The sequence below is a fragment of the Adelges cooleyi genome, unplaced genomic scaffold (assembly GCF_023614345.1).
Source record: "Adelges cooleyi isolate 19-005CV unplaced genomic scaffold, UGA_ACOO_1.1 ACOO_flye_CR_arks_rails_tigmint_CR_PRNA_23, whole genome shotgun sequence".
Classification (NCBI taxonomy): domain Eukaryota; kingdom Metazoa; phylum Arthropoda; class Insecta; order Hemiptera; family Adelgidae; genus Adelges; species Adelges cooleyi.
The window spans coordinates 2,303,563-2,322,154 of NW_026095893.1; the positions used below are offsets into that span (position 1 = coordinate 2,303,563).

Sequence of the window (18,592 nt, forward strand, 5' to 3'; positions counted from 1 at the left end):
CGAATCGTATATATTATACACTTACAAAATATAATATTGTGTTAGTTATTACTGTTTACCCCGAGTAAAAAGACAAAATAAAATAATATATTGTACGAGGTCACCTCACGGGTACGCTATGTAGACCTTTCGCCTCTCTCTGTCCTTCGCCTTGCCGCCGCCGATGACGCCCACGCGTTGACACAAGTCATCTGTATCGCCGCGGAGTAGTGTATATAAACGTATGCGTGTGAATGATCGAAAAAACAACACATCTTATACGACAAACATATGTGGATGAGACACGTGAGAACCAGAGTACCTCTCTGGAGCCCAGAAAACAAAACATTAGTGCCAATCAACACATATTTGTAACGGGTCTACTATACAAAATTACTATACACAAGCGCTCTTAGAGGGTGTTTTAAATATATATATATATATATGTTTAATTATGTATACATATGCTTGAATAATATTATGCATAATGTATACGCTACTCGGTCTTAATTATTGAAAATGTATTATACGATAGCGAGGAGTTGAGGGTGATTTGTTTGACATCCGGCAGCAGTAAAAATCAGTTGATGTGGTCGCGTTACTAAAATGTGTATAAACCAATTCACACACTTCCTCTTTCTCGCGTGGTCCATTATTCTTATTATTACTCGCCCTACTCGTGTTAAATACTATACTCCACATGTGCTGCGTTTAATGTAAAAATAAAAATGTTCAGTAAGCGGTCGTCGAGAAATTTAACATTATATACTCAAAAACTTTATTTTTGTATCCATTATACACACGACGTTTGTTACGGTTATTTTAATAGCTATGAACCCCTTCAATGTGTGTTTTCTTCACGATAACACTTCTACGAGCAATACAAATGTAATTGTTAAAAAAAAAAACACTGAATATATAAAATATTAACTACTACTTATCGTTCGCCTGGACCCTTGTTAAGAGATGACGTGAGTTCAGACTAACTATGTACGAGTATATCAATATATGATATTATAGTATGACTTTCGGGATGATTTAAAAAATATATCCACTACAGCGTAAAAACAATTTAAAACACGTAACCAACGTTTGTCATTTATGAATATTTAATGATCGGTTCATGTTTTTGTTAGAAGGGTTCAAGCTATTTAATTTGAAAAGTACCCTAAATATTTATAACTAACCCGATACACATAATATCCTTTATAACCTATTAATACTTACTGTTTCTACAGCAATATAATATTTATTATAACATACTATATAGTTATTATAACAATTATATCACTGGAAAATATTATTTGTTACAAAAATTATTACACTATTTTTAACATTGCCAAAATAGGTTTACATCATATTTTGGTTGGAAATCAAATATTAATAGCACAAATGTTTCAATAAGTGAGGAAATTTGTTGACATTCGAAAATTCAGAAAAATTATTTTTCTTTTCGGTACTTATCTTCTTTTTAACATAACAACAAATATTTTTTATTTGTAAATGCACATAACTATTTTTTAAATTTATATTTAGTATTTATACGGGTTTTAACCACTAATAAATATTATACTTAAAATATTTTTCACTAAACACCAAGTTACATGTAGACAAAAATTGTGAATCGCTTGCGTGATGGTATCATATTATGTTTGTGTTTGTCATCTACCAAATAGTTAAACCTATAAACAGCTTCAATATTATATAATTGCGCCAATATTTTAAAGCAAAACATATTTATTTTTCTACCATTCTAATCATAACGTCATTATTATACTTTGAATTTAACAAAATGCAAAATCTATAGTCTATATTATAAAGTATGAAAAAAATGTCGGTCGCGCATTGGGTTGTAATAAAATGACAAAACTTGTTAGTGCTATCCGTCAATTCGATGGTGGGACCTTTTTTTCCTGAAGAAAAGCCATAAGTACATAATACAGGCAAACTGCTGAATGAGAAAAGCCGAAAGCGTCTGACGCATCCGAGTGTAAAATGTAAAATATAAATGCAAATTTACTAATAAAGCTGATTATAAGAAAAACCGTACGTTTACCTATGTTATCGTGACAGCGGAACATTAAGCCTGACGGTTAACCGTATACACCTTTAGTCTTACCTGACGGCCCAAAGCCGTCTCTTCCGCAGCCGTGGCAATTATACACTAGGGGTAAAATGTAAAACCGTCGCAACGGTATAACTGTCGTGGTCCTGGAATTTATGACTTTGAGTTTTAAACTTCCGACGACCGTCGGTACGTAGAAAATAAAGGTAAATTCACATGCGCCATAACTCTTGTAGTACATATATATTCCCCACGGATAAAAACTTTTCAAAAATATTTTCATTATTTTTTGTTTTATTAAAATAAAATAATTTTTTACACATGCCTTGCAGTATATTTTATTTAAATAAAAGATATAAAGTTTACTCAGACGACCTTTAAATCGTACAAAAAAAAAAAAATATTTCACAATTCCAACTTGTAAACCTTTACTGCAAACTTTTACACGTAAACAAGAATTATAGTTGTATAATATCTAAGTATATCTTACTACTTTCCAAAAATGTTACTCGCATATTCGACATAAAACGATTCACGAGTTAATGAATATTTTCACTGTTAATTGATATTATTAAATAAAAAATACATCCATTTGTATATAAGTTAACAGAAAAATAACCATTATAATGTCTCATTTTGGTCACCAATACAGCGTAAATAGTAACTAGTATTCAGTATTTATTTGATCACATTATATAGATTTCCGTTGGTACTTTTGTATGTGTATGTAAAAAAAAAATTCAAGCTAACTCAAATAAAATGGTAGTTTTATTAAATTTTGTAATCGCATACATAAAAACTTGATCGATTTGAGTTTTTCAGAAAGTTCCTAGATAAATTCTTGATGAAAACTTTAATTGTGGTAGTATTTAAAAACGATTTTGTTTCATGTAGACAGTAGACATGCCATACACGGAAGGTCTGAAGTACCTATATTGTATTTGTTTCGAATGTTTATTATATTATATCCTATACAAAATCCGACTCGACGCGACATATTTAAGATCATTTATGTCAAAAATATTTAATGTTGACTTTAGTTGAAATAAATAAATACATTTCTACTATACAGTACAAACACTGTATAGTGTATGGCGTATTCGTATTAAGATATTAGGTATTAGGTAGACAAATATTCAAGGTTTAGTTTTCGCGTTTAATAAAAAGCTATTTCAGCCATGTGTTTGGTTATTTTATTGACTAATAGTATATTATTATTATAAAGAAAACTTACTTTGAACATCGTTATAACAATTATTTCGTTAACATCCCAACGCTATAATAACCAAACCGAAGACATCGTTATAGCCTGTTTAAATTGTTACTTGCTTACCGGCACGATATTACACCGAGATTTTAGCTTTTGTTACTGTCAAATAAAGTGGAAACGCGAGCTCGTTGATTAAATTTTAGTCTCGAGTGTCGTTTCAAGTTGAATTTACTTGCGGAATTTCAACATACAGCTCCTCGAAAAGGGGACATTCATTCAAACAATTCGCATTCCTTTTCAAAAGAACTTATAAAGTACCGACGGATGCAAGCACAACTTGTACAATATATTATTGAATACCCCGTTGGGCAAAAAATGCACGTCGCGTCTTCCTTTGAAATTTCTCCACAAAAACAACATCTTAGGAGAATATAAACTGACGTTTATTTGCACGCAGTTTGTGGTTGGAATAATAGAAATTATATTAACAAACTATATTTTTTAAAAAAATTCCATAAAATCGACGTTACGTTTGTGCGTTATTTTCTTTTTGAATAAATCGATTACGCCGTTTGGCCATGAACGCGCATTTATACTTAATTCAGTATACAATTTCGGTTTCCTCTCCCTTTGGCTACTGACTTATTATACATTTGCGCTGCGCCGAAAAGACAATAGTCGCCTTTTTAATATTCAAAAGACGCGATCGAGACATATCGGTTTTGTGCTAAACGTAATTCGATTGGACAAAGATGATGATGACTCGGCGACGACGATATTGGCCAAACATCCGATCACGTATTCAGCGGTAAAAATAATGACATTCCCAAGGTCTCCCGACAAACAAAAAAACAGTGGCGCGTGTCTACCTGCATTTGAAATTCACTATATACTGGGAATAATTCAGATTACCCGACTTGGGTACCCCCTCATTTTTTTCATTCTGATGGTCGTTCACGAGTCCGTAGTGTTTTCCCTTATCCATTGTTTGTCTAGCATAATTCCCGGCACATGCATAAAAAGTATTTTTGTGTTTTTTACATGCAGCTTTCAGATTAAGATAATATACTATGTATACTGTTTGGGTTCTACGCAGCTATCTACCGCACATTTGTGATACGAGAGATTCTTTTCGGACTATTGCCCATATAATAATATAGAGTAATAATCGGGCACCATTGATATAATATCATTGACAGTGACTTATTTACCCTAAGGGCACGCGGAGCACGAGCCCAGGGTCCCCAAAAAATATCATTTACATCTTAACGTTTTTTTTTCTGTTTTCTTAAAGGGCCCCTGCATAGCCTAAGACGGCCCTGATCATTGAATTCTACTCGGCGATAATATTATGACGCTATTACTAGCATGGCTAAAGTGGCTTTGGAGTAGACGTGTTTCAAATAATATGTACGATGAGTGTCAAAATGACAGCGATAAACGCGAATATGGCTTTGCATAAACTTTGAAGACAATCGCTGTAATAATTATTTGAAAGAAACGTCGGATAGCTTATAAAAATCGTCTTGTTACACTCTAAGGCAGGTTTGTTATACGGTTTCGTTGATGATGACGTTGGGACGAGTAATGGAATTATTCTTTTCCGAGTCAACATATTATTACATTTGAGAAAACGAAACACTATTACTGGAATGTAATTCGATTTTGTTAAGTTCTAAAAAATACTGCTATTTATTTTTATGTCCGAAAGTCGTAACGAATTTTACCGACGGTGACAATGATTTGCAAATTGTGCTCGAGTGATATACCGCAGTGTATTAGTAAACACTCACATAAAAATACACTAATATTACCTCTAGGAACTTAAAGGAAATACTATACGGTACACTTTCAGGTATTATTATTATTTTTGCCATCAACAAACATTGAATTATGTTGCAATTTACGTTTCATATTCGTTAACATAATGCGATATTATTGCTACTGCTATGTTTTTGTATTACTTTTACAAGGTTTTAGTTTTTTAAATAATAAAAACATACTCGGCGTACCTTGAATAACCATGTTATCATAACATCAGCTCGTGGCAATATGTGCAATATTTCTTTTCTTTTTATAACTAAAATTGATATGTATCAACAATTAATACAAAACATATTTAGATTTTTATTTGTAATCTGTGTATAATATTATATATATAACACTATACAGGGTTCAATTAACGTTAGGCACTCATTTTCTCTTAAAATAATTGAAAAATTGTAATTTTTCTTTATGAATACATTTATGTTATTGTACAATATTCTAAAACCACCAAATAATTACCTTTTTTTATTATTTTTCAAAGCGCTATCAACTTTTGAAACTTCAATAGGAAGATTTACATTTTATGAACTTTTTATATAGAAGAATAATTGGCTGAAAATGTTGACTGGCCGATAAACAGTTTTGAATTATTACTTTGAAAATATTAGAGTTTAAATTCCACGATGGCTAATTAAAAAACGTTGAATATTTCGCGCAGATAAAAAATAATATTTCACTCCACCTTTCCTGTCGTCCTATACTTTAAACTACCAGTATACATTTTCAGCAAGTTATTCTACTTTTAAAATGTAATTTTATTATTTATGTTTCTATTTAAATTTCAAAAGTTGATTGAACCCTAGAATGTATCAAAAAATTCCTTTAAATTATTTTTTCTGTTATGCCCGTTTTTTCATTTCTCCATAAAGTTTCGGTAACCCCTATTATTGCTGATTTTGTAAGTTTAAACTTAATACCTTAACCCTAACCCTTACCCTACGTGAACTATTCAAACTTTGTACTTTTAACATAACGGTTTTAAACACTTTAATGTACATATATTATTATAGAATTCTAAAGAGTGTGCATTTCCTTTCTTGCGATTTTAATGCTGGTGAATTCTGAATTAACGTTTTAAAATTTTTTTTTTTTTGTTATTTAAAGAATATTTACAATCTATGCTACGAGCCACAAGGCATAATAAACAAATAGTTGCATTAATAAAGATATAGAAAAAATGAAGCGATGATAAAATATGAGGAGGGAGGCCATCGAGTGATAGAATCCAACGTGGTTTAAATTAACGTTCGGAGTACTTATTATAATCTTCAGTTAACAAATAATTTCTGGCTATGAGGTAATCCTCATAGTCAAATTAACATATTCACATTATTATGCGGTCTTAAAATAGTTGCAGTATCTCAATTCTCGTCTAGGAAATATTGGACTCGAACAAACTTTGTGTGCTCTAAAGTTTTGCAGATTATCTGTGTTTTACGGTATACTCTACTATAAGTGCCACCACTGGTATAGTAGTAGCTAACTGTTTTTACTTAAATGTATGTCGCTATAATTTATTATTGACGGCGTTGTTATGCCCTCTACATGACCACGGGGTCCACAACAACACTAACAAAGCATTACCATTTCGATAGTTTGTTTATTGACTAAGTTGAGACTAAATTTGAACCTTCAACAATACAGACAATACGGGCGTTGTGTGTATACATAGTGTTGAACCCTATACTATCGGGTAACATTTATTATAGTATGTATTATAATCTACAGAACACAATAAAAAAAAAAACAGTTTTGAATTCTGAAGGACGTGAACGCGTTAACGTGATGAATGATGATAATTTTATTCAACACCATCAGGTTAGGTCATCTTCACATAGCGTTTTATTTTCATTCTTTATGTTAGTATTGTCTATTAATGGAAAACTATAACAACAATCAACAAAACGGATATTATGTGTCTTTTATTCGTGTACAAGAGCTTTCTCGTTTAATTTATATTTTCCTTATATTGGTAATATTATATTTAAAGTTATACACAAAATCGTCATGCGCGTATTCTAATACTAAATTATATACATCACTCGCATTCAAAGTACCGTGTATACCTACTGTATAGGCGCATAGTGTATCGTAAAGGATTTCGAAAAATATAAGTATTAGAATAGAACTAGTCAGGCATTCGGAAACATTATAAAATAATAGTTGCTCTTTTAGATGACAGCGTGGGCAATTTTTTTAATACAATATAAATCAGCCAAGTCTTCGTGACCTACACGCTTAGCACAATAGCTAGACAACTATACAGACTTGCGCACTGTTTCTAGATATTATGTCTTGTGTACTATTATTGAGTACCTAAACCCAATATATACGTGACGAGTGATTGACCCAAAAGTTCAAAACGCCAAACAATAATAGTAGTTAGGTATTACTATTGCGTTGGTATCCCGATAGAGTAAAAAATCTGATTATTCACGCGCGTACCACTAGCCTGCACTAGACACGCAGAGTTTTCACCGTTATAAACGCATCAGGGAAATCGTATCGAAATACAGGCACCAACCCGGCCATACAATTTTCGACTCATACAGCAAGGTAACCCGATAAGTCTAAAAACGAGCGCATCGCGTGCCTTTGACGAGCTGTTGTGCTCTAGACGCTTTCATATTGCCGTCTTAAATCAAATCTTCTGAGCGTTCACATGTGCCGAGCAAATCGGTCGCAGCCGATGATCGTATCCACGGTTCCGAATTACCTCATTACCGGCAGCCCTGCGGACACAAACGCATACAAATGGATAAAATACGATTTAACTATCGTATAAACACACTGATCGCGTGATGCCCTGTACCTGTGATGATCAACGCAAAAAAAAAAAATATTGATATTTTACGCGTTGTACTGTTGTTATACGACAACAGTAGTTTCTCGGGATCAACAAAATGTATATTAACGCAAAAAAAAAAAAAGGAGGGTAGAGGGAAACACGGATTTCGATATAATAATTAACGCGGCGAGATTCGATTTTCGGAAATCCGAAACTGCCGGGCGTGTGTCCGGTTCATTGTCGGCGGCCACGGGTTTACAGTGCAATCGACCAACGACAAAAAAAATACTCATTCATCGTGTTCGGACTGCGGGGAGGTAATAAAACAAACAAAAAAAAAAAAAACAGAAAATTAGGCAAAAAAGTGAAACGAGATACTTCCATTAAGGCGCGGCTGTGTAATGTAATCCGAAAAATTAATTACACGGTCGCACGCGTTGATTTCGATAGCGTTGACTATTATCATATTATTATTTTCTCAGCCATACGCCAATTATAATAACGGTAGCTGCCATACCCTCGTCGTACGCCCGTGAAACCAAATACAGAGTTACAGGATTATGGACGATATAATATATACTTCGAAAATAATGACGATCGGCTAAAATGGTAATAAAGGCTGTATATAAGTTGACAATTGATCATAGTGAATTGGGCTGAATTTATCTAGAGGCCGATCGTTGGCCATAATAATATATTGCATGTTTCCGTCGGTGTCCGTTTTATTCAAAATTAAAACACATTATTTATTTACGACAAACGTAGATAATTCAACAAATGACGTTTTACGGACTAGCCGGGATTTGGATGAGTATAATGTTTTGTTGTAGCGCACAATATGCATACGCCAGACGTTTTTTGCTTGGTGCTTTTGTAATGAAGTAAAAAAACAAAAAATGTTGTAAAACAAACATAATTATTATTTGCTCGATTTAACCTAACTACTTTTTTGAAACTGTGAAATTCGATTATATCTCATGTTAGCAATCATGAACTCCCGAGGAAAATTCAAACTTTCACAATCATGTGTGTTTTGTAAAATGGTCGATTCTGAGAGTGTTTGCCATGAAAAATAATATTACAAGCTTCCGATCCCCAATAAAATTAAACTATTATAAAGCGCATAATATATTATATAAATAGCTTGTTTGCTCGTTTAACTGTTTGTGTAACGATCGATTTTCTTTTTACAGAAAAAAACGCATGAATAAAAAATGAACACAGCAACGCGGACGTAATGGGGCAGAATAACAGCTATGGCGGCAAAGGTCATTTTTGTCAGCTCAACAGCCTGTGGTCCATCTGGTACGGTCTTATAGCCACCGTGCTGAACGTTTACTCCGTTCTATTAGCCACTAGAAGACTTTCCGGTAAGATCCGACTGTCATTAAACGTAACTGTTATTCACTGTACTGTAGTATAGGATGGATTTATTTGAATTCATTCTCCAGAGTCAATATAAAATCAGTATTAAAGAAGTTACAGTGTATACAGATAAACACAATCAGAGTCCAATACGCTGCATCGAAGCTAAAATAACTGATTAAACAAACGTCCACGCTCATACTAAGAAAACTTAAACAAAATTAAGTAGTATAAATGATGTTATATACAAAAATGTTAGTATGGTAAATGCAAGTTTCTACGCTCAATTGACAAAGTTAGTAAATGTAAAAATAGATTCTTTAGAGCTTAAGTTTGTTTTTTTGCCATGTTGTTTTTATAAAAAAAAAAAAAAACGTGATAAAACATTAGGGTGTTCTCGTAAACTCGCATTTTTAAAACTAATTACCATTTACTCCACTTTGACTGTATGGCTTATGACAAAGGACTAAAAGCATTTTGCTCGCGTACTCGGTGTGTTAAAACTAAAAAGAAATCCTCCTTTCGACACCTTGTTCGCTTGCCATGCTTACCCAACAAGCAACAGCTACCACTCAAAACGTATTATATATTGTACATTTACATAAATAACTTTATCCAAATTTCGGGGTCAATGCTCTGGTTGTAAACTCATTGTCAGTAGGATCCATTAGCGACGGGGATGATCCTTGCAATATGTAAAATCGAAGGAGAAAGATATTTACCATCAACAAGGAGCAAAACTGTGTGCTGACAATGATGAGGGTAAAATTGTGAGTTATATTGTTGTGGTAACGCCTACGGCGAGTGGGTCACGACGGTTGTCAAATGAATTACAAAAAAATATGAGTTTCGGGAAAAGAGTTGTGCGACTAATGTAGCGAAAACTACTTAGACTGAAATAAAAAAAAAATATATGATTTCTTTCGAGCGTTTTAAGTGCTATTTTTTTGTATATACATGTTTATGTGTATATGATGGAGATTAAGTTGTCGAGACTAGAAATGGGTGTGGTGAGCACACGCTGTTTATATGTTGCAGTTTCACTATGTTATTACGTAAAGGGTTACCGTGGAATCGACTTACTTGTTCATTGTCGACGACCCTCGATACTTGAGCCAGTGCTCTGTTGAAAACAATGTTTACCCTGTACTGTATACATAATACATATACAGTCTTATTGTCGGAGCTGTGCGCGATTTCAGGGACCACATCTGTCCGTGACGTATCCAAGCGGCGGGCCTATAGGGGACAATTGTATAGATAGATAATAACCGTTCAGTAAGTGTTTTGGGATATAAAATGCATTCGTCAGCGCCGTTGCTACGATCGAATCTTCGGAATTGAGTTCAATTTTAAAGCTAAGAAAAAACAAATAAATTACTTTTGTTGCTACGACAAAGTCAACACAAATTGTAGTTATCTGCCGAGATAAAATCAAATCTTGCCGTTTTTTGTTTTGCCAAAAGAGCCGAATACGCACCGAAACGCCTTTACAAAATTAATTAGGACCTTTTACTGCTGTCATGTTACCGCCGGCGTCTTCAGGTGACATTTTAAAGCAGTCTTGCGTCTAAAGGTAACAAGTTAATTAACCGATTGGCCGGTACATTATTAATCATGACCTAAACGGCTGGCAAGCATCGGAAAAGCCGCAAAAACCACCGTCCTATACCGCAGCGCAAAAACATTAACGCCAAAAAACGTGCGGATTAGTTACACATACACTTTATTTATGGGTTACCTAGCGTGGCGTGAAACAGTCCGGGTTAAGAGGGTCTGAGTGATTGATGATGTTAGATGATGTTGAAACGCGAGTAAAAGGCTTAGACGATTTTTTGTTTAAAAAAAAATATATATTACGAATCACCAAACACAAAAATGAACTCTGCGCAGAGAGGTCGGAATCGACCAGTGAAAGATATTGAATATTTGATTGTCTTTTTAAAATGTAAACATTAATGTTCTTAACGCTTCGTTAAATGTGGTTTTTAAATACTTAAATTTAATTCAGAATCTTGCCGACCGTCATGGAGCTTTATGGGACTAGTGTTTATGCTGAGACTGATGTTAATACCGAACGTTTATTAAGTATAACAATATGCGGGCCACACACACACGCAAACGTATTAGTTCATTATCATAATTGTATTATTGAGTTGTACAAAAAAAATTAATTAAATAGCTGACAATGTAAAAAAAAATGTTGGTACGCATAAAACAATTTTTTTTAAATACTTACGAATTGATTCGATAATATATTTGAAATGATAATGTCGATGTGGCAAAATATAAACTCGTTTTAGAATTAACTATGGGTACTATTTAACAGGTTGAGTTTTACACACATTATTCACTTGAAAAGATTATTCATAGTTAATTCACCTTTCAAATAAGGAAAACTTTATAAATAAAAACTTAATTATAAACAAACAATTTATTACAGCGAATAAGTATTTGAATATAAATTTAAATAATATTGTTATAAATTAAAAATCCCATAATTACATAATATTTGATTTTGTCCTTTTAATTTTATAGTAAAAAAAACTTTAAAAATTGCACATATTTTGTGTATTGATTAACTAAAAGTTTTACTGACTGCTGTCTCGTCATCTGGGTACCTGATTTCCATTTTAGATGTTGCACTGAAAACTGACCGTAGTAATACACATTTTTATTTAACGTACGAAAGTTGTAGAAATTCCGCGAATTTCATTATAATGTCAGGTGTTACACACCTTGCGTTTACACAAAGGTATTAGAGGTTATTTAAGCTAAATTTTAATAAAACTAACTACTATTACTATTTACTTTTTTTAATACAATTGAAATTTACCTTAAGTTCGATATTTGTCCCTCGACAAAGGCGTAGGCCGCCTACCTAGAAAGTACGTTGAAGAATTCAATACCTTTCAAGCTACCACAGAATTTTGGTAAACAGGCTACCCTTGTTTAGATGATGACACTTTTTGGAAGTTTTTAGGATTTTAAAGGATCTGAACTTTCCGAGCCTCTTCTAGCTTAATGCTATGTCCCTCATAAGTGATTCATAGTTTTCTTGTATTTTGCGTAGAAAAATACATGATATATAACTTACTGCTTGTTTACAGAGTACCTGGAAGTAGTATGGCCGCCCAAGAGTGTACTGCCGCCCCGTTTCGAAGTTCATTGTTTCGTGGCCACCATCGGCATGGCCGCTGTTTTGGTGCCTTTAGTGGCATTCACGGCAGCCTTTCGTACCGGTAACATGGCCAACGACTCGGAGAAACTGGGAAATCTATTAGACATCCGCCGACGTCGCCTGTCGTCTTGTTGGACCCACGGCCCGCCGTCGTCGTCCACTCTTCATTCTTTTACCGCGCTGGCCTTGCTCGTCGTCAAGCTTATGATCGAAGCCAGAATGCTGCAGGCTGGTCTCTTGTCAACAGGTACAATCCTGTCAAGTATAACATAAATATATATATATAAGATTATCATCTATAGAGTTGTCCATTTAACTCGCTTGCTTAAACTTCTCGCAGATAAGATCTGGAAGACCGACTTAGACTTCCTGGTAACCGGCGGACACCACACGGTCACATCCAACTCCACGTTAAAACTGCACGTGGAACCCAAGACTCAATCGGTGCTCGTTCCGCATTCGTTGCCCTCTGGTAGATCATGTAAGTCATTCGCACGCGCGTTACTGGTCCATATCGGATTTAGTATTGTCTATGACACTATTGCGGCTGAGATAACTGATCTGACATATTTGTTGATAGTCTACCTTAATTTTCACCACCTAGTTTCACCAAACTTCTAACCAGCCCATAACGGCTATAGTTTGTCGCCGGTATGTAATGAAGCTGACGGTAATTCGGTGAAATTAGGCATTAATAAAATATTTGATTATCACCACGTAGGCGTAATTTGATTTCAATGCGAGACATGCTGTGTTAAAGCGACGACTAACGTTTTATGTTTTTCAGATACTTCCGAACACGACGGTACCATGTCTGTTGAGTTTTTCAATTACGCCATGGCCCTTTTCGTTTATTGTGGCCGCTACGCTTCCGTGTTCTGGGAGACGAACAAATGTTTCGCCACTCTTTTCTCCGTTCAGCTGTTCGCCAACGCTCTACAGTGTTTGTCGCTGTACCTTTTCACCAGTATCCTATACAAGGTGCGAATTATATTTTGTTATTGGCGTAACGGGCGCTTTACACAGTTTGTATTTAATTGTAACACGTGGTCGCTTTTACAGATGCAAGTGCTGGGCGTTAGCAAAATGATTAAAGAACTACCGGCCGGCACCAGTTCGCACAGCTTGGTGTTGGACTACTTGGACACCGCCGTGCTGTTCACCGTCACCACGGTTCTCATATTCGTGTCCAACTCAATAATTTATTATTACGGATACTCGCGGTTCAACACTTACGTGAGACGACAGACAGGCAGCTACCATAAAAGCCTTACCGACGCGTACTCCAGCTTGATGCCGTACTGTGCTAGCGTGCTGACCCTGTTGGCCGTCATAGCCACCGAGAGCCCTCTGCTGTACAACGCCATAGTGGTGTTCCGGTCGTCCCTGAACGGCGTGGTCTTGGTGTCCCTGTTGAATTCGACGGCCCACGTTTTCGTGTGGATCGCCATGTGGTCGGTGCTGACGCTGAAGCCGTGCTGGAAGTTCAACTTGCATCTGTTTCTGGAATACGACCCGATGGATCACGCGGAGGAACCGGAAAACGACCGGGTTCCTACGCTGGTGGTGGCCCAGGGAGGGACGTACTCGTTGACGGAGAGGACGGCCAAGCGGATAGTGACTTCCGTGGTGGAAAGGGTGGTTATCGATTACACGCGAATGAACTCCGGTAAGTAACACTACTGTCTTATTTATCGACTACGAACGCGATTGTTTCGAACAAAAAGCACAATAACGGTTCGATTTTGAATTTCAGATAAACAAAGAGCGAAAAGAACGCCGAAGACGATGAGCGACGAACAGATCTATTGGCCCAGACCGAAATCCAGTTCCGGTCGAAGCTGCTTAAGCGATATGGACGACTCGGATGAACCGCCTGCCGGATGCTTTGGGTGCATACGGTCTAAAGGATCTTCAAAGTAAGAGCTAAAGCGTTGAAACTCATTCCGTTGTGCTATAAAATATGTTACCACTTTTATAACCTACTTTTAAGTATACGAGCCTGAAAGATTATTGTTATTGATAACGTTCCCACTCACTAATGTTTGTTTACTTTTTCTTTTATCCAAAATATAACGTTATTATAATGTTCTTCTTTTTCTTTGTCTTACCCATACTAATAGGGTCGACCAGCCAAATCCACTCCTGTTACAAATTTCTACTCATCGTTATATCTTAATGCACCCGATACACCCCTGTGTCTTTACTTACCACATTCACCCACTCCTTCCTTGGACTACATCTACCTCTAAATCCTTCTCACCGTGATTTATCTAACTTGTTTTATTATTTTACATTCCTCCGTTCTTTCTCGAGAAAACTATATCAATTTGTTTTCTCTAATGTTTTCTACTACTTGCAAAATTCCCAAACTTCTTCTAATATACTCGTATCTTTAAAAATAATGTTGAAGTAATATATATATATATATATAATGTGTTATTAGAGCTCTGGGAATTTACATATTTTAATAAGAATTAAACTCGACCTGAATACATCTTCCTACATTCACCAGCAAACTTTGCACTTAAACCAGCCATTCTCATATCACTGTGAATATTGTTTTAACAATACATTGTTTACTCAACTGTTTTCTTTACCTCTGTCTAATCCAATTAGTCCCAATGATTTCGAAAATTATTGTTTCTTTTTCTTAATAAAACGTGACCATTTTATTTCAAATTGCTTAATTATTAATGTTATTTATTTATTTACTTTTTATTAATAGAAAAAAAAACAAGGTAGAGTAATTATTATTGTACTTAAAGTAAAAAGTAAATGATTTTTTTTTTCAATCGTTGAATATCATACTGTTTATGTTATCAGAGGAATTCCATTGGAAAAGGTCCCCCGAAGAGGAGTAAGTCCCGAAGACGATGGTGATTATGCCAAGTTGAGAGAACTGCCAATGATCCCACGTCCAAGTGTCAACGACCATAGCGACGACAACACTTCAGAGGACACAAAGGTATTATACGTGTATGCATATTGCATATGTTCTATTAGTATTTCATGCCATTTAACGCTTTTTGGTTCGTGCAGCTTTTGGAAACGGTCCGAGAAGGGGTGATAACATATGCAAGTGCCAACACGAGAGAACTGTTTTATTCTCCGGCCACTCCACCACCTCCACTGCCACCGGTTGAAGATAATATAAGCTCGGCAGCCGAGTTTCACGCTAGCAAATCCCAAGTAAGTAAAACGTCAACACCGGTTTATATCGTTTACTCGACAAAGACATACTATGCATAAAAATTATTTAGATTTAGTTACAGAACTTCGTGCACATGTATTTGTTACAATATAAAATATAGTTTGCAATAATAATAACGTCTAATTTTAAGTATTTATATTTATTTTCGTACACGGTATTTTATTTCTCACGTTTAGCACACCTGTTTAATTATTCAACGTTTATTTGAACAATTCAATTTGTATTTATTGAAATAAAGCCATATTATAACATACTTAAATGCGTATAGTCGGTGTACACTATTTATAATATTACTGTAACGGTCGTGTGATTATTTTTTTTATCATCATGTTTTCAGGTGAACAAACAAAATTATCCTATTTACAAATCGACCAACACGTCCTGTCTCAAAATCAGCGCGGCGGTGGACGACTTCGAGGAGACTAAGTCTGAATCTGAGGCGTCGGCGGCCGGTCATTCGCCACAAGCAGCGTACAGCGGCCACAGCGAGTCGTCCAGTGGCGTCCATTCGAATTCTAGTCAGGAGACGGCAGCCACTATGCCTCTCCCACCACCGCCGCCGCCACTATCGCCGGACGAACGCCGGCGGGCCAGTTACGCCGAGCTACCCGTGGATACCGTGGTCATCCGGCACAAAAGGCCCGGCGCCAAGGCTCGCATGCCGCCCGATCCTTGTATGCGTCCCACCAACGTGGCCCTCAGCTCTTTCACCGAGCCCAGAGGAGCCCGCAACCGTCCGGGATCAGTTCCCAGTTGGAAAACGATGCCGCACAACACTCCGCCGCCGTCGAGGGCTCCGCCAGTGGCCGCCCAACAGTGGCCGTCCACCGTCATACGATCCCGGAACCACACCACCATACCTACTCACCACAACGGCGTCAGGCTATTCAACCCTTCGCATAGGCAATAAACTAAAACCATTCCTAAAACATAACTTGTCGAAACAATGTGTCCAATCTAGTCCTCGTCGTACTCGGCCGTAACTCTAAATAGATAATAATAATGTCATGGAGTTAACTCAACTGCCATCAGAGCTCAGTCGTGCTGCCATTGTCCACCTAATATACCAAATGAAGTTGAAATCGAATTCCCAAATATTTGGTAACCGTTACTTAACAAAGTCCTGGGACTACCTCAACACAAAAAAAAATATATATATATATAAATAAACGAATTTCTCGATTCGAACAAACTGGTATTTTTTTTTATCTGAATTTATCACCCGATAGACTGAAAGTAGAGTGAATTATGAAATATTAGTAGTGGTTAAAAATACTGAACCCGTCCTTCCTATAAACTGTAAAGGAATAGGATAACACAATTCTTATTAAACTATATATGAATAATTGTATTAACGTTTTTTTTTTTCTGTGCGTTTCCTATTGTTACTTATCGATTCAAACAAACAATATATCCAGTGCCGAATATAATATCGTTAATTCGGAAAATTTAAATAATACAAAGGGCAATATATTTTAATATTTATACTTTTATAGTAAAAATAAGCTAAGCACCGTCACGTGACCTGTTAATTTGTTTGTAAAATGTTTTATGTAATATTATTATTTTGTTTTAAAACTATTTAATTTCTACCGTAGACCTGCAACGTGTTTAGATTTGTATTGATTTACACCGACTTACATTCAACTATGAGAGATGAAAACGAGCAGTCATTAGATAAGTTATTTGCTTACAAAGTATAGATTTCCAAATTGTATACAATATTATACTATTAGACTGTACAAAATACTCATAGGCTAAGTCAACATCAAAATATTTAGGCTATTTGAGTCGACGATGGTAATAACAAAAATTCCAATTTTTATTAAAATATCGATTCGGTTCGTATAAGTTTCGTCTCGTTTCCTTTTTTATTACTTCAACAGACTGTTGTTATCCTTGGTGCTATAATATAACGATTATAATTTAACATTCAGGCTTTTAATCATTGTTCTCATACACAATTTTGTACATTATTGTTCTATACATTTCTTTTATTTCGTTTTGTAACTATAAAAATGATGTACTTTTATACATTATAATACCTTTGTATTGTTTTTTTAATATGATTAAAAACGTGTGCTTATATTTATTATTTAATTAAGGGAATACATACATATATACATCTATATTTATTATATACATAATCGTATTAGATAACATTTATCATCATTATTACTATGTATAGGTATATATAATTAAGATTGTGCGTATTTAGAACGTGAAAAATAATAAATTACTCGTAATATCGTTTGTATAATTCCTTGTGAGTCTATCCGTCAACCGTCATTATCGTTTTACAATAACTTATAAAATACAATATCCATTATAATATTTAATCATTAAATAAAAATCTAAAATAGGATCATTATGTATTTTGATATCAGATATGTTGTGTTTTTATAATTCTAATAAAACAAAGATCTCATTTATATTTTCGACACTACATTTTTGTTTATATTATTATTTCCCTTGGTACCCACAGAGGATTTATTCAGAACAATGTATAATTAACATTGTAATAATATATCTTAACATTTTCTTTTTTTTTTTTGGTTTGTTGAAAATATTATGAATATAACATTAAGAGGATTGTAAGCGGTCGGATTTTTTGACGTTTTAGATCAAAAGACCTGGAACAAATTACGCATACTTGGGGTGGTTCGATTTCAGCTAAAATATTTGAGTTTATCGGCCTTGTTTCTAGGTTATTGTTAGAATCGATTTTTGATATTTCAATTAAAATCGTGTTTAAATCATTTTTGATTTTATCAAATTTTCAGTACTCACTTTATTGGTTTTTTAAGTAAATGAAATATTATTTGTTTAAAACCCGACTTCCACAATAATCTGGAAAAAAAAGTCGACGAGCTCAAATATTTGTACAGAATTAAAATCCGATCGTTCTTAAATGGGCGTAATTTTGTCGGACTTATAGGTCTAAATTGGTTTTTGGTAGGAAC

The 18,592-nt window shown here is 34.8% G+C and overlaps 1 protein-coding gene across 1 annotated transcript in view; it reads left to right on the forward strand.

Annotated features, from left to right (window-relative positions):
• Window positions 1–17,955, forward strand: part of LOC126835998 (uncharacterized) — a 37,964-nt gene extending 20,009 nt beyond the window's left edge. The window contains exons 2-10 of the mRNA XM_050568929.1: window positions 9,063–9,239; window positions 12,345–12,662; window positions 12,756–12,896; window positions 13,203–13,396; window positions 13,478–14,084; window positions 14,172–14,334; window positions 15,242–15,383; window positions 15,458–15,607; window positions 15,967–17,955. Coding sequence (XP_050424886.1) covers window positions 9,107–9,239; window positions 12,345–12,662; window positions 12,756–12,896; window positions 13,203–13,396; window positions 13,478–14,084; window positions 14,172–14,334; window positions 15,242–15,383; window positions 15,458–15,607; window positions 15,967–16,539 — 2,421 coding nt within the window. The 5' untranslated portion in view covers window positions 9,063–9,106 and the 3' untranslated portion in view covers window positions 16,540–17,955. The remainder of the gene's footprint in view (window positions 1–9,062; window positions 9,240–12,344; window positions 12,663–12,755; window positions 12,897–13,202; window positions 13,397–13,477; window positions 14,085–14,171; window positions 14,335–15,241; window positions 15,384–15,457; window positions 15,608–15,966) is intronic.
• Window positions 17,956–18,592: the final 637 nt, after the last annotated feature.